Source organism: Amphiura filiformis, chromosome 12 (assembly GCF_039555335.1).
Source record: "Amphiura filiformis chromosome 12, Afil_fr2py, whole genome shotgun sequence".
Classification (NCBI taxonomy): Eukaryota; Metazoa; Echinodermata; class Ophiuroidea; order Amphilepidida; family Amphiuridae; genus Amphiura; species Amphiura filiformis.
The window spans coordinates 65,570,419-65,591,285 of NC_092639.1; the positions used below are offsets into that span (position 1 = coordinate 65,570,419).

General features: G+C 36.6%; 1 protein-coding gene across 1 annotated transcript in view; it reads left to right on the plus strand.

Moving 5' to 3' along the window:
* Window positions 1–17,265, plus strand: part of LOC140165464 (uncharacterized) — a 33,916-nt gene extending 16,651 nt beyond the window's left edge. Inside the window, exons 14-18 of the mRNA XM_072188753.1 lie at window positions 938–1,053; window positions 2,432–2,549; window positions 15,049–15,237; window positions 16,207–16,362; window positions 17,060–17,265. Coding sequence (XP_072044854.1) covers window positions 938–1,053; window positions 2,432–2,549; window positions 15,049–15,237; window positions 16,207–16,362; window positions 17,060–17,229 — 749 coding nt within the window. The 3' untranslated portion in view covers window positions 17,230–17,265. The remainder of the gene's footprint in view (window positions 1–937; window positions 1,054–2,431; window positions 2,550–15,048; window positions 15,238–16,206; window positions 16,363–17,059) is intronic.
* Window positions 17,266–20,867: the final 3,602 nt, after the last annotated feature.

The window sequence follows — 20,867 nt, forward strand, 5'->3', positions numbered from 1 at the left end:
CAATGCGCCCATCGTTATTGAGTTTCACGCAACTGGGACGTATAAGTAAGACGTAAGCCACATAGCGATATACAAACAGTTTATACGTCACTGATTCAATGATACACATGCACAGCCATCACCTGATCGGTGAACTCGGGATAAAACCGGAGATCTCCTGGTTTATTATAACTACCTAAATTTTACTATAAGTAAAGCACTTCAGTGCACCATTATTGGGTATTACAATCATGTAAAAAGTAGAAATTCAACACAAATTGAGGGCGTCGCTGTACAGCAAATTACTCATTACGGCTTTAAATAAAGTATCTTTAATAACAAAGCAGACAATGCGTAGACTTTGGAAGTACTATTTTGTAGACTGTTCAAAAAGTAAACGTGCAAGTAGATTATATTATACTGCCCTTTTACTCAGGCCCTTCTATAGTAAAACAAAGTAAAAGCTGGCAAATGATGAAGCAGCCCGGTCCCCGCACTCCGCGCATCCGCGGGTATTCATGCTTGTCGGTGAACTTTAAAAACACCCCCCTTTTGCATCTCATTTCGCTAAGTTTTTAGGGGAAAAACACCCCTTTTTTTAGCGACTTCGCGAATTATTTACCCTTCGACAATACCTCTATTTTCGCTAAAACGCGAACGATATTTCTAATATACCCTTTTCTGGCAGAAACGCGTAGGCTGTTCGATGAAAATACCCTTTTTTTTCAATTTCGCGAAGATGTTTTGAAAAAACACCTCTTTTTGTGTGTTTCGCGAATCGCGTTTCTTCATCTGAAAACACCCCTTATTTCGTGAAATTTTCGACGAGCATGAATACCCGCGGATGCGCGGAGTGCGGGGACCGGGTGAAGCAGATGGTATGTTTTTACTTGGGACGGAGCGGCTTTTTTCTGACTCGTGTAAAAGTCAAATTTTTATTTCTATTGTTTTTGCATAGATTCAACCTGTGCAGATGAGTGGAAAGAATATGGCGATTACTGTTATCTACAAGGCACTGAGATAATGACATTCCAAAATGCTCACGATCAATGCTCTTCTTACGACGCCTTTCAAGTGAGTTTGTAATATTGGCTAAATTTAGCAGACATCATTAAAAGTTGAATATTCATACACTCGGCTTAGATAACAACTGTTTGCTGTAGATGAGAATACTTATGCTAGATGTCCTCAACGGAGCCTTTCAAACGAAACTTATATTAATTTAATTTAAACTATGTGTGGACCGGGTATCATTTGAGAATGCTTACAATCGACGTTGGTATAATTATTATCTTATGAAGCCTTTGAAGTGGGTGATATATTATTTTTTGGCTAAATTTATCACATCTTATATTAATAGAACTTGAACAATGTATATACGCTAAAAATAAATACTTTTATAATGAGATTGTTTTTATGGAGCATAGTGCTTCTAAAGAAACCCCGTGTATGACTTCCCGTCTTGATTAAATTTAGAAGCTATTGTTCCAGGCAATCAGCTAAAAATAGTTGCCTGATTTATTGGTTGTCCGCAGCATACGTTATAGTTCCTAAAAACTTGAGCTCTTAAAATACAAAATCGTCAACCTAAAAACCCGTCTTGTTTTAGCTGAGACTAAAAATAGTCTCATATTTTAGTAATCTAGAAACGAAAGCTGCATTGAATTGTAGCCACAAACAATGGGTACTATTTCACAGGTCACAAAGTTGCTTCTCCATGACAGGAAATATATTTACGCACAAGTTTATTATGGTGCGTGCGCAAAATACGAACAAGTGCAATATGATACAAGATATGTATACGCCTATAACTTCTCAAGGGAATTTCTATGTAAACGGGTTAGATTACTATAACCTTTTGGGTGACAGATTCCATCTTCAATTTTTCTGTATAAGAGGTTCTGACGCCCACATCGCGACCACTTTAAACCAAAAGAGTGCCTGTAAAGGAGAGTGTTTTCGAATAAATAGACCAATCACAAGGAAGAGGCTAAATACTTCAGAGAATTATCTGAAACCATTAAGACAGTATTTTTGGATAAATAGTCAAATTATGGCGAAAAGGTAAATACTTCACAACCTAATCGTTAACCATTTCAAATGAATCTAACTTTGAGAAGTAGAACACAGGAAAGACGCTTTACACATTGAAATTATATTATACCGCCGGAGGGTAGGGTATATTATTCGCGTGGTTTGATTGGTCCATTGCAGTCATTTATTTACAGTACCTTTAGCCCTAGAATTTTTGGGTCATATTTTGTAACATGGACTAAGAAGGGGGGGGGGGTGTCTCATCCCCCTAATTCTCAATTGTAAACATCATATATCGTTATGGTACTAATATACAGTTATAGGTCTCCTCTATCTAGTGATCAGTGAAAACTAACATAAATATTCCGTTTGTACTGACAACCCGGTCCTTTTCAAATATCGTCTTTGTTTCACACAGGTCACTATAACTTCTGCGGACGAGGATGGTTTTGTGCTGGATAATTTCCTCAATTCTAGTTCTGACTCTAATTACGGAATATGGCTTGGCGCTCACAACGGTGAATCAGTAGCTAATGGTTTGTATTATCATAGTTAAGTATTTTCCACATTTTGCTGCCAGTTTATTCGTAACTTCCATCTTAACCCACATCATACTAATTTGATAACAAATCATCATGCAGCTATTGTTAACTACATGTATGCACACAACACAGGGGCACTCACAATAGGCAATTGAACCCTGCCGGTAGCCATGGTAGCGCTGTGTTGTAGATATACGAGATGAACTAGTTAGCGTCATATATGAAAAAGTATAAATCTATGATTTTAGTACTTTCTCTATGTTTCATTTACTTATTCTTTTCAAAATATCTGAATATTCAACCCGGTACAAGCTTTAATAACGGGGGACCATACATTTGTATGAGAAAGAAATATACCATCTATATCCAAACTCCCGTGTTATTCCAATGCACATTTTGCTTCACCGGGCCGCCCTAGCTTGGTCACATTTGCAAGATTTAGTACTTTCTGTCAATCAAGTATGGTTTATTCTTTACATGTCAATCTTTAAATCATTAGCATAGTCCTTATAATAACGGTGGACCGCCTTGATGAGTAAATGACAGCAAACCAGTGAACAATACCCCAAAACTCAGCCAGTGAAGCTCCGCCCGTACATGTCAATGGCGTCATTATCAATTGGATTAGTCGACCGTAGCGGACAATTCGATCGCTCATTGGATTAATATTATCACGTGGTAATAAATTTGCGTTGGACAATCGATTACTATAATGGTTTAATACTGCATATTTCGGTTTAATCTTCACTAAGCGGGTTTATTGCTGGAAAGGTCACGGTGAATTTGCCGCGGACATAAATGCACTATGTGGGGTTTGTGTTTCTGATACACACCACCAAATCAGCGATATGTCAGTGATAAATTTGCCTTAAAGCCATATTATAACATTTGCTGAGGAGGATGCCCTCAATACTTTTCAAAATTCTGTTTTTACACGGTTGTAATATACTTTGTTAAACTAACATGCCCTGCAAAAATCAAGACTTTAGGTGCTGTAGTTTTGTCAAAATTCGCGATTTTGAATAAAACGCAGGAACCGTTTTACGGTCGTTTTATTATTACGATGGAAATATTAGTCGTACGTGTACACGTACACGTTGTTCACAGCACAGTACGTACACGGCGTGCGGGATGGTACACACACATCAAATGACCGTGGAGTAGCACAACCGAAGGAGTGACATGCATTGACGACATCTGCGCTTGTAGTTAATTTCAGTTTTCTTTGCTTTACCTCAGTTGTCCGGCTCAAAATTAAAAGGGGTCATATCTGACAGTAAAAGCTAACATTTTATGGAAAAGAAATAGTAATCTATTTTTTATGGAAATGCTATAACATGGTTTAAGAAAACGTACTTTTTCTTCACAGGGGCGAAATGTTTTAGCGACAGCTATAAAGGCTGAAACCAGCCCTTGCCTAATCCATCTAGCTGGAAAAAATATGTTGACCTTCATTATTTTTACGACTGGCCCTCGAGGTCTGAGAATTGCCTAATTTACATGCAAAATCATACCAGTGTTTCTATAAAGAAAAAAGGCTGCTCAAAATCATTATAAATTACTTGATCTCTCCCATTTGTGGCACACTTGCAGTATTTAACATACTAATCATGGTCAATCCAAATTTAGCTAAAGTTAAACAAATTTCTGCTCGTTTTTCTGAGAATTAAAATTTAGAGCGCACAACCATATAATACGCTTTGGTGGTGTGAAATCTTCTACTTCAACTGCCTCTGCGCATGTACTCATCAAAAGCCTGTTCGGCAACTGGATGAGGGACTGTTTGAAACAGTGGACGTATGGGCTATGCTGCTCTTAAATCCCACACTCTGTATTTTCTATCTTACACATTGTAAACTGCATTTGGTACCGATGTATGGTCTCCTCTATGCAGTGATACCACAATAAGTGTAACATCCCTAAAGGATTGATCTATGATTAGCTTACGTCATTTGGGTGTAAACGCGCCATGTTGGGTTGCCGGATGAACAAACTCACGTGGTTGGTAACTATAATGAAAGACAAAGACAAAGATAAAAAGACTAGCTTGCGTCTGACATCACTGTCAATCAAATTATCTATGATCCTTGATTGGTTAATAGCGCGTACAAGGAAGGTCGATTTATCTGGTGCCGATCGGAGAAAAGGAATAGCAGAAAATGGCGAAAATTACGTACTTTTACAAGGCAAAAAGCAACTTTTCTAGGCATTGTTGACATGGTGCCTTCGCGAGAGAAAGTTTCCTACTATAAAGACCTAACTTTTTAGATGTTTTGTATGTTTGTAGGTGCAAAATTAACAATAAGGCACCCGGTTTTACCGCCGCGTTTCATATCATCATGACACTTGTAAACAAACCATGCTCGAGTTTGATTGACAGATGACGTCAGTTGCAAAGTAGTCTTTTTATCTTTGTCTTTCATTATATTATAGCGTATTATATCGTCAAGTGCGAGCATCAATAGTAAGTGGATTACATTATCAAATGAAAAGGGAAAAAAGGTTTTTTGTTCTTTTAGCTTTCAGACTTACTTTTCAAGGAAAATGAGTCATCAACCCATTCATTGTAATTTCACGTTTTAAAGGATTCTTCTTTGTTTGAATAGGTAATTAGAATTGATAAAAGATTGATACACTTCTACAGAAATACTTCTTTGCGAAACAATCCTTACTCCGTTTGTTTTAAATCCAGGAACAGTCAAGGCTTCTCAATACAGAGTGTTCAAGTAAAAGTGGGTGACACGTTTTATCTACATGTAATGGCAGTATGGTTCGCTGCCGACATGTTTGCTTTTTAAAATTATAAACTCTGACATGTAAAAGCATTTATTGTGGAAGCAATGAAGCCGATAAAATACATGTATGAAGCCATTTCGTGGAAGCATGTGTTCAATAGTGTTTTCAGCAACAATAGCGGACATATGTAACACTAGCATGTATGTTTCCAGTACAGTTGGGCTCGAACAGACTGTAAAATATTTAAGGATTTTAGACTGTGACCCACTTCGCACTTTGTTGCCAAGAGAATAAAACGTCATACGGTATTCAATAACAAATCTGCAGTTTCAAAGACAAATCTCCAACGAGATTACGAAGCCATTTCTTGTAATCAAAAGTCAGTGTGATCAGTTTCATATTTCTTTATTTTCTATAATTTCATATCTATAATATAAACCGTATTGCATGTCTTATTTCTCTGGGCAAGATTATAGGAGTAGCACAGTATAAATACACGTCTTCCCATGATGCAATGCTGAAATTGTACCGAATCTCACCAGTCAATCATATGAAAAACTTTCGTTCATCTGCCTAATTACTAGTTCAATTCAGCTGTTGATTTTCCACCGGCTGTTCTGTCATTTGGTCATTGTGTGTTTACGGTGTAAAAAACTTATGCTCCACGCTCGGGATATGAAAGTTCAAAGCCTATTTGAAAACAAAAACCTTATTTCAACAATTTCTGTGACTACGAAAAACGCGCGATATTTCATTAACAATTCTAAATCTTGGCCCAACCGTCGGGTTTTCAATGGGTATGTAGACAAATTATCGCATGATTCAAAGGGGCTTACCAATTTGCCTGTCGCTCTTTATTTGTTTCCACGGACAGAACTAAACATGAAAATTCATGCTTTCATGTTTCCGTAGATAAAAAAATTGTCGTGATGGGTTGAGACGAAATACGCGTGTTTTTTTTAATCCAAAATAATAATATATATGACCAAAACTCATTTTTTTGATGTGGAGGGGAATTTCAAACAATAGAAATCGATCACCCATAGGCTTTTCCCATGCTTGCCGAATATAAGGTTGTGCAGTAAAAAATGTTTTGCTCTTCATGTTACCACGTTTCTGCTCTTGTAGAAACATTTATAGCAAGGCATTGTGATCTCATGACGGAGCACCGAAAGCATTTTCCACGAGACTAAGTGAACACATGAAAGAAACGGACAAAATTACTGGTTTAAAAAAAGAACTACACCCGCCAGACTAGAAAACAATCGGAAGTCATTAACATAGACGAGGGGGCCCATTTTCTAAGTCACATTTATGACCCATACATTTCCGCGAGTAGTGCGCCCTCTATAGGCCGAAATCGCCGGAAAAGATGTGTGGACATAGCTCACTCTGAAGAAGAAATTCGCCCATGACAATCGAAAATGTCAGGTCCGTGAAAAGTATCTAATTGGTTTTGAAAAATGAACTTTGTATTCTGATTTTCTGCAAACCTGGTGAATTTATTTACGGTCTACTTGTTCTATTTTGGATACTTTGATACGCTTCATAACACGACAAACAACATTTTGTTGCATTTTGTAATGTCTTTTTTTTGTCATTTGGAACGTCATTTTTAGCTACCAACTGCAACGTAACCGCCTTACGGGAATTTCACGATTGACCAATTCACAATAGATTTCACCCTCTAGAGGACATACTAACTATAAATAATAGTAAGCTTTCCTACCTGGAGTCGGACTGTCGACTGCTTGGAAGCTCTTGGACGAAAATGTGTGCTCAGGTGTATTGTAGTAGAATCGTTTTTGCATAGAAACCTTTCTATATGTGTGCTATAATTATTGGCCTTAACTCAAGAACAGCAGAACCTATGGAAATAATGATATTGCTTCCTTGTCTCATTTCTATAAGATCAATCAATAATATGATTAGGAAGCATATTGCAGCAGTTCTTTAGTCAAATGGCAAAAACGGGAAAATATGGCCCTGCAATCCCACTCGCTTTATACTAAAGCCAAGAATTCTCCGCGTTGCGGAAATTCCGCGAAAATCGCGGAATTCGGAGGTAAAGCGGAAAACGCATTTCTGAGAATAAAATAAGCAAATATGACCTAGAAAAAAATTGAAAAGAAATAAATAAACTACTAAATGAAACGGGTCTTCAAAATTCATCAAATTAAAGTAAAATCCGTCATAGATTAACCGTACAACGCCTGTCCTACCTCCCATTGCAGCCATGATACCCAATCACCCATCCCAACTTTGCAACATTTCAATGATCGTCACATTGGCCGGGCTTTTCAATCAGTTTATTCTTGGATTGTTTGCAAACAATTTTAATATTATTATGTCAGACATGTGCTAAAATTACAAAGCAGAGAAAAGCGGAATTTAGCATTTGTAAAGCAGAAAATTCTTGGCTTTACTTTATACTTGATTCATGACTACCAAATTAGATTGCATAGTGGTTAGTACTTGATAACAGTCTGTAAAAAATATGAAGTGAAAAACAAATAACACATGCAATTTCACAACTACAATTGCAACGTTCATCATTTCAATATACGTGAAGCATATAAAGTAAATCATCTTCGTCATATTTAATATTCTTATTTTCTTCGCAATGAAAATACTACTTCACTTTCAAAGTTTTATTCATTTCTGTCCAGAAAATCAAATAAGTCGCGGAAACGTATAATACAGAATCTTCAAGCTATTTGCTAATCTAATGCAGCACTAGCAGGAATAGCGAGAAGTCAATTTCACTCTTGTAAATCCATACAGTGACCGCAAGACAGTTGACTCTGTAGCCAATTTCTGCTGATACTCCGAGGAATTATTCCGAACATTGACTTACCAAACCTCCTGTGGGAAGTGTAACCCTCAGAACGCGAATCTCACGAACTTATTCTACAACTTTATGATTTTAGCTGAAATTTCACCATTTCTAAGAATGATACAGTAATAATAGTGCTTACATGATACTAAACTGTTGATCTTTGGCAACGTGTTTTGAAATTTGATTCTTAAAACGTGTTGAATTGATATCGACTAAACAATGTCATATATTCGGAGAAAAAGCGATCTATTGTCCGCAAGCTCTTTTACAACAGATACGTCGGAAGTGCTCGCCAACAATCTTGCCAACACGACACTAGTGATGTACGTTAAGATTACTAATTAGAGTCAAGATTGAATTGCAACATGTTGTTTACATCTTCTGATGAAATTGGTGCTATATCAATAGTGACTGAACTAGACAAAGGCATGGAGGCAAAGAAACTCTTTGTAAAGTCGGAATGAAAACGACCCCTGTCGATCTTGTAGTTTAATCCCGAATCCCGAATTTAAGGTCCTTCCTATGATTAAACAAATCCAGGAAATTCAGCAATTTAGATTGTTCAACTAAAGTGAAGGTCACAAATCTTAAGAACGATTTCTCTCTACATGCATTAGTAACATATGGTTCGTTGTGCAAGTGTTAGGTGTCCGACATTGAACCAAAGAAATACGTTCTCCGGACCAAATTGTCCATTCGGGGAATAATTTTATTAAATATTTTATCAAATTGCTGTATGCAAGTAAAATCAGTCATTGTCTTGGCCAAAAGTGGATTTGAATTTGGCGAAAATTGGTGTAGCATGTAAAACTCGGCTAGCGAAAAATAAATGCAATTTATTTTGGTGATTTGAGTCAATTATGTTCAAAATAAAAGTGGGTCAAATTAAAGAAAATAAGCTTGGTAGCCGATTTGGTTTCAAAGAAGACAATACATCAAAAATGATAAAAAATCATAGATAATTCAAAGTCAAAACTACAGATCCTCTTCTTACCCAACGAGATCTCGCGAAGCCATTTCTTGTAATTGAAAGTCAGTGTGATCAGTTTCATATTTCTCAGTTATTTTCTATAATTTGATATAGCCCGTATTGCATGTCTTATATCTCTGGGGAAGTAATTGAAGACCTAATTAAAAAGATTAGTTTGCGTCTGACGACAAGGCAAAAGCGCGGTGTGATTGGTTGTAGACTATGCCATAGTCGATTTTTGATCAATGAAAATATGTTATTAATCATGATGAACGCATTCAGTTGAACGCGAAATTATACTTATATCTATGACATCAAAATACTAATAAATGGTTATGAAAAAGTTTATTATAATTATATTAGTCACAGTAACAGTAATCGAGTTAAAAATCTCACTTGGGAAGCCAACAAACAGAGGGAGTACGATGACTAAAAAAAAACAGATGTGAAAATCTACCAATTGTGCACAAATTAATTAATTCAGAGTTTTAAGCTTTTATTCAATAGCCAGAGTCTGCACAATGGGCAAGTGGACTACGGAGAAGTCTAGATTGGTTGTGACCTGCGAAGTACAGCATTTTTGGTCTGGTTGACAGGACGACATACGCAAACTAGTCTTTTTAATTCGGTTTTCAATTATAGAAACCCATGTCCTCCCATGATGCAAAGCTGAAATTGAGCTGAATCACACCCCTCACCACCCCCAAACACCCCCACACACACCCCCACTCAGAATGGAACCTATAATTTGCTATTGGATATTGTAACCGTTTATCGCAAACCTCAGTCAACGTGGCCGGATTTACCTCCCGGATTTACCTCTTTCCATGCCAGATTTGTATCTAGGCATCAAAGCACGTGTCTTTATAAACTGCCCGCCGGCTGCTGAGAGTAGCTTCCATTAGGCTGCGATCACATAGAAGTATACTGCTATAGACGAATCCAATTTCACGCATTCCTACTCCTCAATGGCAGCCATTAGCCGCGACGGGTACCCAAGTATCCCACCTAAAATGTGAGATGATGCGGCCTTGAAGGGTATTATAAACTGCATTCTATCATCCGTGTTACACGTAGACAAAAGAATGATGACAGTTTGCAACACAAAAGAATCGAACATCGAATTTTTAAGCGGGTTTAATCCACCCAATTGGGTACTCACAACACCTGTTTGGTGCATGCGGGTAACCAAATATGGCCGACCAAATCCTGACCATGACTTGGCTCGTTGGATTCGTCTATACGATATACGCTCATTCGATCAGGCTGAGTTTACATAGTAATACTCCCAGTCCCATGTGAACTCGGGCTGATCGAATGGGCGTATATCGTATAGCGAATACCGTATACAGTATACTTCTATGTGATCGCAGCCTTACAAAACAAGTGCATACATATAATACACCAAAATAAAAGCTTTTATATTTTGTTGTCTGTCCCTGAAGAAGAGCAGTTTATCTGCTCGAAACGTCGGTTGTGTTTTGTCTGTTTGGTTTTGTTTGTCTGCTCCAGGTTATTTTGTACTGTTTTGCTGACACTTCTGTGGGCTCTGAAATTGGCAATTTTTGGCCATCGAACTTTGCCTGTTTTGGTACCTACATTGGTTGTTTGGTTTACCGAGTGTGCACAGTGATTTACATCATTGATCCTTGTTGTTTTTGCAGGTTTAGCACTTTTGTGAGCCTTGGAACTGGTAATTTTTGGCTATCGAACTTTGCCTACTTCCTATGCCTACATTTGCTGGTTTTGCCCCCACCCCCTGCATATTGTCTAGTCTGTATTTTACTTGTTTCCCCACATCAAGTTGGTGTACCTTGCTCGTTTTCTTTTCTGTTGTTCATATTCAAGGTATCCTCTTGTATCATTTATTGATCCTTGATGTGTTTTGTGTCCTCGTCCGTTGGATTCACCATTACCCACTTTTCCTAACTCTAACCTTAACCCTAATTCTAACCCTAACCTCTAATCCTAACCCTCGGCCATTATGGTTGCAGAAAGAAGTTCAGGGAAGGCTAATACTTATCTCTTGCCTATATATCTGGATCCACGTGTTACACTCTGCCCGGTTGACCCTACCCAGCAACTTATTTTTCACAGTGCTCCATTACATTGTCCCACTTTTCATTTTCTTGTTCTTATTCTTTTTTCTTCTACTTCTTTTCATTTAATTTTTATCAGCCACTTGGATCTTGAGCCATGGGCCCTGGCCCATCTGGCCCTGTGGTAAATCCGTCCTTGTCAGTCAAAGCAATTGTCTTGAGTTTTCAAAAAATATGTGCTATGTACTGGTTTATAGAGACACTAGGCTGCACTGAAATATTATATAGGCATGCTGGGATAGCATGGTTCTATGATCAGTGTAATGGAGTATATTCTTACCTAATTTCTTTCCTTTGGCGCATCACACGAGTACACAAAAACAATGAAGAAACTAGCTCTCATACAAACTTTGTTAGTAATGAGTTGTACCGGAAATCGAGCTTTGAGTTCCACGAAGAAATAAATCAGTAAATCGATAGAGAGATAGAGAACATATTCAAACATCAGCCTGAAGCTCGGCGCTATTGTTTCCTAAATTAAGACGTATTATCTATAAACTCAATTAAACTTAATGGATGGTACCTTTGTTTTCTCCGCTTGTGTGTCTATCTTGGGAATAACATGCTATTAAAGTCAAATTGATGTTTTCGATAGTTCCATCTAGATGTTATAAAGTGTCCAATCGTCAGAGAAGAGCGATAACCTGTTTGAACCAATGAACATAACTGTCTTAAATACCAGTGCATCTCATTGGTCAGTAGATTTGAAGACATAGAAAATTTCGAAAATCGCCAAAGTTTCAAAATGATGTCCTCATATTTCAAAAGACACGACCCAAATTAAACTACTCTTTTCATCCTTACAACAATTGATTAATGACTACTAAATCAGCTGTAGAAGGATAAGTGGCTAATACTCTATAGCGCAGTGCGCAGTGATTTATAGTGCGCTACGCACAGGCACAAAACAACGCCTAGACGTTGGCCCACCAACCTCAGCACACTTTACAGGTTGTCGCTGACCACTACGGCCCCACATCATTCCATAAACCATTAAACAACAATTCAGGGACTTTGCTGCTTCAAGAGCGCACACCCTAGAAATTCCACAAATAACCTTAGAAACCAGGATCAGCTCCCGGAGTTTCGTACGGGTTACAAAGAGTCAAATTAGCAGTAAGTTCCTTGTCTGGGGGAATTTAAAGATAACTCAATTTTTCCACGAGAGCATAATATAGGCACCACCAGGGTTCGAACCTGCAACCTCTCACAACATAGTCAAACGCCTTATCGATTGAGCTAACTTGACTGCCTCAAAGTGTCCAGTGTCTAGTCTATGAAAAAGCATGACATTTGCAAAAATAAATGTAATGCAGTTTCTGTTGCTAGTATCAATTAAGCACTTATAATTAATTCCAAGAAACGTTCATCATTTTATACTGCGTATAAATTTAATCGTCATCTTCTTGTTTGCAATGAAATTGTTACTTTGTATCCACAGAATCAAATAAGTCGAAGAAACTAATAAATGTTCCCGGATTGCCTCCAATGTATATCCCAGCAAACACAAAACGTTTTCGACATCATTCGCAAAAGGTTATAAAAGGTTGTCAGAAAACGTTTAAATGTCGGGTTATATAAAGGGTATAATTAAGAGTATAAAACGTTTTCATAACCTTAAAAAACATTTTTTGATAATCTACTGCTCAGCAAACAAAAATGTTTTACAGAAAACGTTTAAATGTCGGGTTATATAAAGGACATAAAAACGTTTTAATAATATTCCAAAAACATTCTTGAAAACTTGATACAAAACATTCTAAACAGAATGTTATTTGGGGGTTGAAAAAATATTTTGCGAAAAATATTTGCCCAAAATATTTTCAATAACGTTTTAAAAACGTTTCATGACCTTTATATAACCCGACATTTAAATGTTATTAAAAGGTTTTGAAACAACATTTTAAGAACATTTCTGTGTTTGCTGGGTTCAAATATTTTAGCATAATGTTATTTAAGTATTGACACAATATTTGGCAAAAATGTTTGCAAAAATAGTTTACAATAACATTTTTTGAAAACATTTAAAAATATTGTTGTAGTGTGTTTTCATACAAAACGTTTTAAAACATTATCATGACCTTTATATAACCCGACATTTTAATGTTATTAAAACGTTTTTACCTAAACCAAAAGCCAAAATATTACTTATTTAAAACCTTTTGAAAACGTTTTTGTGTTTGCTGGGATGCTAATCGTATACACGGGCGAGAAGTCAATTTCACTCTTGTAAATATATGCAATGACCGCAAGACAGTTGACTCTGTAGCCCATTTCTGCTGTTACTCCGAGGAATTATTCCGAACATTGACTTACCAAACCTCCTGTGGGACGTTTTAGCTTTAGAAGTTAAAATTTCCAAGAATATTAGCATAATGGTTTTGATATTTGGCAACGTGTTATGAAATGTGTATTCTACGTGTATTTTACACAGAGGTATCGATGAAATCATGTCTAACAATGTTATATTCTGAGAAAAAGCAACATGCCCGACGATATTTGTCCCCCGGGATTTGTCCGCTAGCTCTTTTTCTTCGGCTATTAGCCTAAATACAACAGATACGTCGAATGTAATATTAACACGACACTAGTGGTGTACTTTGTGAATACCAATTAGAGGCAAGATTGAGTCGCGACAGGTTGGTTACATCTCGTGATGATATTGGTGCTACATCCACAATTAGAAATGACTGAACTAGATATATCGGTAGACCAGAGGAGGCTTAAAGGCATTCCTACAATGCACTATGATTGGGAAATTTGATCAATATAACCTAATTTTAAAGGCAAAGTCCCCATTGCCACACACACAAAATTGTCATTTTAAAACTGCAGCCAACGAGCTAATAGTTGAGACTTAGGACTGATATTTGATTTTCTTACAGGAAACATTCATATTGTCCCACTGCATTAATTTTATTCCTAAGTCTCGATGTTTTGAATGTTAAATAATAGGATGAAAACACCAGATATTTGCACACAATCCCAATGCAAGGTATGGTCAACTTGCCACATGTGTACCTAAAGCCAGACATACCAAGGTCAGAAACCCCATTGGGTTATGGGAATGCCTTAAATCATCCTCTGTCGGTAGACAAAGGCTTGAGGCAATGAAAATGTTAAAACAAGCAAATGTTTGTGAAGAAGGTATGAAAACTACCGTAGTCCCTCTTTAAAGATGTACTCTCAAGAATACTAATTACCAAATTAACTTCCATCAAGGTTGTCTACATCTTGAGTTGAAAGTGGTTAATCCAACAATCAAAAGTGACGGCACTAAAGGGTGCACAACTTCTAAGACTCCCAGCCCCCAAGACTTTTTTGACTTCGAATATTCGATGTCTTCACTATTTTAGTATATGTATTCACATTCTAGTTTCATAAAATCGTATCCAACGATTGTGAAAAGTCCTTGAATTAAAAACGACTGTATTGCTCTCAGAAAAGGCGTCGTTTGAATATCGTCGCAAGCTTTACATTAGCTAATTGATCATAATTATACAACAGAGACGTTTAAAATGTTCAACAAAGTTTACACGGCACTTTAATAATAAAGAATACTTATTAAAGGCCCAATTTAGTGGCCCCGGGTTCCATACATGAGATCACAATATTTACAAGGCTCATATTGTAATGAGTTTTATTTTTCCACCATGTGCATGATTTTTCCTGGTAGACGGGAAATAACTCGATATCAAAATATGCAATACATATGGAAATATAGATGTGACCAGTGGCTTTCTTGACTCACTGTAGTTAAACTGTAGTTAGACTGTATTCCCATTACTTGACAAATATGGCCTGAAGGCTCCAACTAACCTTAATTATATTCCATTTTTCGACTTTTAGGTCCGTTTGTGGACACCTTGAAATGGATTGATGGTAGTAGCCTGACATATTTGCCTGGTTTTCAGGAATCAGTGCCCTTGTTTCAAGGAAGCCACTCACGTGCCTGTGGCTATATGCAATCAGATGGCAGCTGGCATATAACTCAACATTGTCAACGGAATAAATACTTTGTGTGTAAAAAGGAACCCAGTAAGTTGACACTGCATTTTATACTTTTCATAATCAAATCTAAAATGACATTTTATACTCTCTCTCACTATAGTGGTTTTTTTTGTTCACCCAGACATGTGACACTCAGCACATTTTATGGGTTTAATTTTACTGAGAACTTTTTTCTGATACCAAAATATCAGGTTTTTTTTATGAAGACAAATTGTGGATGAGGCTGTAAATCGGGTCGCGCCCCTTTGAACGAGACTCGTCAATATAAACACAACGTATTTCCAACGAAATGTTCACCTTTTAAGGGTATCGGATTTTGTTGGTCGAAGCAACCAAAAAAATCGATTAGCTGAATCAATATAATTGAAAAATAACACTTTGATGTTTTGCAAAAGTTCATTATACAAAACATATACTTTGAAAACTTGCTTAATTTATTGTTGTTAAAGAGTTATGTACGTTTAAACAGGAAGCCCCGCTTTCCCAGTTCGCCACAGAAGAACTGACTTACACCTGTTACTTTGATGACAGACAGAACAAAATTTACATGGATACATTTTAACCTTGACTAATTCCCTAAGGAACTTGAACCAAAAGTGGGGCTTCCACTTTAACAAAAGTGTTGTTGTTTCAGCCCTCTTTACGACATAACTCAAGAATCATAGGACCTACAAAAGTATATCTGTGATATTTGAATTCTTCTACACGCGCGCTATGAAAGGATCAATGCAACAATTGCCAAAGCTCACTACCATTCGCAAGATGCTGTGAACTACCAAATCGCAACAGTTTAAAATAGGCTAACCTTAAATTGCACAAAGAACTCATAGGTTAACCGCATTTACTGCTTCGAATGGGAAATCTGTACTGTGTAGGCGTAATACATGATATTCTGGTGTGTTTCCAACAGCATAGATGTAACTAAGACAATTAAATTAACGTTACTTGAAGACATTATTACTTTACGTAATACATTATTCATATTGCAATTTTCAGTATTCTCGCTAGACTTTACACCGGGCGATGGGACTATTCTTTTGAAAGGAATGACATGCAATGGCACAGAAACTCACTTAAGTCAGTGCACGCATGCTGGTTGGTACAACACTGATGGTGGAAGCCATAACCGTGATGTGGGTTTGAAATGCGGAGGTATGCTATTTATTTTTAAACATGGAATAAAATGGTTTTCTAACAAAGCTGAAATATTCAAGAAATGGTTTCACTATTGTCTTTGTTTCTTTCAGAACAATGACGTCAGTGTAATGTAATGCTTTTTGGTTCGATTTCATAACTCAGTTGGAAGGCCATTCAATACAGATGAATGACATGAATGGATGAAACTTTTGGCAAGGTGCCCCTTAGAATGCGTGCCAATTCTGTCAATTGCGTTAAAATTTTGAACAAATTTTATTTTTTATTTATTTTTTCTCCCGTTTCTAGTGGCGTAGAATTCTTTTTGACATTCGGTGGATGGGGTTAGAAAGAAGTATAGCGAATCCAGCACCTTTTGGCCTTTGGCGCCAGAAAAAAGTTTATGATACCAATGCGCGCGTAGCGCTTGAAAAATTTGCCATATTGAAGTTAAACTGGTGAAATGTGGTGCAAAAGCCGAACAAATTTGCGCGAAACGCGCAAAGATTGCCAATTTTGGGCTAAAATGGCCAAATATGGGGTTAAGTTGGTCAGAAACCCACATACAGGCGTCAACATTGGGGAGGATGATTGTATGGACCATCCCCTGGCAAAATATTGGGGATTTACCCCAACCTCCCCCCCCACACACACACACCACACACCCCCTGGGATCCTACGCTAGCCAATAAAACAGAAATTATATTTGTTTTAGTGAATGGTCACTGGAGCGAATGGTCATCTTGGAATGATTGTCCCGAAGACTGCAGTTCGAATCCCACATCTGTTCGTACCAGAACCTGCGACGATCCTGCACCGATTCTTAATGGCGAAACATGCAGTGGTGACAGCAGCGAAACACAGACCTGTGTTTGTGCAATCTAGTCGGGCCAATAGCGATGATTATAATCAGTTGTGGAACGTATAATTCAAGTTCAAATTCAAATTCATTCAGTAACTCAACTTTAATAAATAAAAACAATGTATATATAACAAGGAAACCAAGTTGATTAAATTATTTGTAGTTCAATTAAAAAGGTATCTAAACACTTCTATTTTTTTGTAATTACCACAATACTGCTTGTAAACGTCCTCCGCTGGCTATATACATGTATATACTTTTTTTGTATTAGTGGGAGGCCTTAGTTATTTCCACATGGCTTATTTTTAATGTTACTTATTGAATATCATTCAAAATAGAACCATGCAGACTAATGGAAGAAGAAAGAGGTTTCAATGAAATTATATATTTAGCTCCCGGATTTAGCTCACAATTCTCTCTTGTCAAATTTTTATTAGAAATTGTTTCTATAAATATATCTTACATTGATCAATATAAATATAGTATTGTCTTTACCTGGTACGGTATATAAATTCTATTATTAGTGAATTTGATTAAAACAAATCAAATGTATAAATAAATATATTTAGTTATAAGACAAAGTGACAGGTCAGGTTGCAAGTAACGTGATGGAAACGTGCCGTGCTCAACCTGGACGATGTGTCTGGGATTTGTCAGTTAAAATTGATACACCACTATGGAAGACGTGACCTTAATCTACCACAGGTGGAGTGCGAATTTCAGATGGGTTTACCTAAATGGGAGGCTCCATTTGAAATCTACGCCTGGCCTGTGTGGGAGATTAAGATCATGTCCTCCATTAGCAGAATTTCAACTGGAATAACCCATTTTAAATTGATAGACATTGCCTTAAGGGATCGGATCAGCCTCCTCTCCTGATATCAATCAAAATGTACATCTTCAATACGAAAGGTCCTACCTACATACACTCTAAGTACATATCAATAGATTTGTAAGGTTTACTTCGAGGACTGTTAAATATCAAAAACATCAAAAATATCAGTACTTCGAGGAATGTTAAATATCAAAAACATCAAAAATAGTAGTATTTTTTAAAAATAACTTGCCATAAAATTTGTATTATATCGCGAATTTCAAACAAATTAAAATTATTTGATATGAGAAGGATATTTCTCGTATTCAGAATGCAATGGTGTGTCTGAAATGTCCTCTCGGGTCCACAAAAAATACTGTGCAAACGTTGCTATCCGATCCCTTAATCAAACAGATAAAAGCCTTACTTTCCGGGTTCTACTTAGAGCCATTACAGTGTACATATTATACCTGAAGATATGTGATGAAAATTTAATGTGATTTCTGGATATGGTGATTTTGTGCAGTAAGAACAATGGTGAAAAAGAAATTTAATTTTAAAATTATTTAAAAGAAAAAAAAAAGTCATTAATTTCATTTGCAATTTAATTCGAATGTCGGTAAATAATTACGCAATATCATTAGTAGCAATACGTTTAATTTGATTGGGTGAGAAAATTAGTTGGTATTATCAGAGAACATGAGAAAAGAGGAGGTTGCTCGCTGCCCACATCAAATAAATAATGTGTGTATCCGCCTATTGATGGAAACAATATGATTTAGCCCGATTGATATAGCAGGGAGGCTATAGAAAATGGCTTTAAGGCGCAAGTATACATAATCGCGGAGAAAAAGCCATTGCTATCAAATGTTACTGTCTGTTCAATTAGCTTAGATTCTTGAATTTTTAAGATATTTGAAAAACAAAAACTTGTGGCCAAAGTCATCAAAGAAAAGTGTTAGCACAGCCTTAGACCTAACGTGATTTATACTTTTCAAATTCCCAAGTTCAATTTAAAACCCCATTTCTTTTCAATTTTGCCTCATTTTGGGCAGTTACTTGGGTCCACCGAAAGGGTTCGCGACCTTTTTACAAATCGAGTGGGGCGGTCCATTCTCAACTTAGGGCATAGACCCTATCCAATTTAGCAAAACAATCTGTCCACCAATCTGTCCTGCCATTTCAATTGTTATACCGTTCCGGTTATTGGATAGGTTCTATAGGTGATGATGGTCCACCGGTTTTTTTTACACGAAATTATATGGCGCGAGTACGTTTTATGCATAACATTATTCTGAGCATTATTTTTTCCTAAACAAGGACATTAAAATTATGGATTTCGTTCTCATTTCAACTGGTTTACAATGTAAATTGAGTTTTGTTTAATACCACCATTCCTTCCCAAGAATATCAGCATTCGCTTGACATTTTCAGATACAGTAACTTTACAAGAAATGTTTTCTGTAACCTGATTGTTTTAAATAATATTTTCTTGTATAAAAGTTCTTTTGTTTCACAGTTTTTTCATACGAAATAACAAATTGAAAATAAATGTGTAGTTTTATAATAGGCCTATTATAGGCCTACACCTTCTCAGACCCATTCTCAGAATAAATAAATAAATAAATAAATAAATATTACACGTATATCAATACAGTATGTATTGGACTCGCTACACTGTGTTTCACGTTGCTAAACGATCATCAGGCGAATGACTACAAACTACGGAGGTTTTTCTTCTTCCTGGCAGTGTTGCCATGTCGACATTTGCTTATGAATTCAGTCCGTTTGTTTAACGATCTGTTTGGATCGGCTTTTTTATTATTAAGGATTGCCAATTTCTCTTCGAGGCATAGATTGCACATACCCGTTTTGCGCCTAAAAGTATTTGATTTGAGGATGGTTTCCCAGGATATATCATATTTAACATTATTGTCTTTCAGACTCCAAATGTGTTTAGATAATTCGGTTTCGTTCTTGTATTTTTTGTGTGTAACCGACTTAACATGGTTATTATACCTTTCCTTGCAATTTGCCACTAGCAAGGCCTACATAGGTTTTACAACCCTTACTGGAGCTGACGTTAGCTTGATACACTACTGCTTCTGACAAGCATTTCCCTTTTTAAGGGCAATTTCCTTTATATTTGCGAGTACAGTTGCACTGTTTCTTGGGGGTTTCTTCATTTTGCGTTTTATTTTTGAGTTTTGCGCTTTGATAATTGCACCAACATTTTTCATGCAGCTATAGCTTATTTTTATGCTGTTGCGGTTGAAAATTCTGTTCAGTTTGGACCCCTTGGGGAAATGCTTGTCTACAAGCTTTAAGAATTTCTGACCAATATTCGTTTTTACACTTCTACTATACGGAGGATTCCCGGGAGGATTATACCAAGTGGTTTTTCTTTTTCTGTTACGAGATTTTCTACCACTGGTTGCATTGTTCTTTTGGTATTTGATTTTTTCCTCATATCCTGAGGATGCTAGAGCTTTGTTGTATATTTCTGCGTTACGATTGAAGACTTCCTCGTTGGATGAAAGTTCTGAGATTCTACGCCCGATAGCAGCTGGAATGTTTTTGGTTGTTATATCCTATGGCTAGCATAAGTACTAAATTTCACTTCCAAGAATTTTAGACTAGCAGAATGTTGACATAATTTTAATTTCAAAATGTGACCTTGCAACACAAGTTATCGGATTAAAAAAATCGGTGATAAATATTTTTGGATAAATATTGATATCTGTCAGCTAACATAAGTAGCTGAGTATATAAAACACAATTTACTCACATATATTGAAATTTTTATTTTTATTTTCAAACATGGACTGCTTTTCATTTTCTATGGGG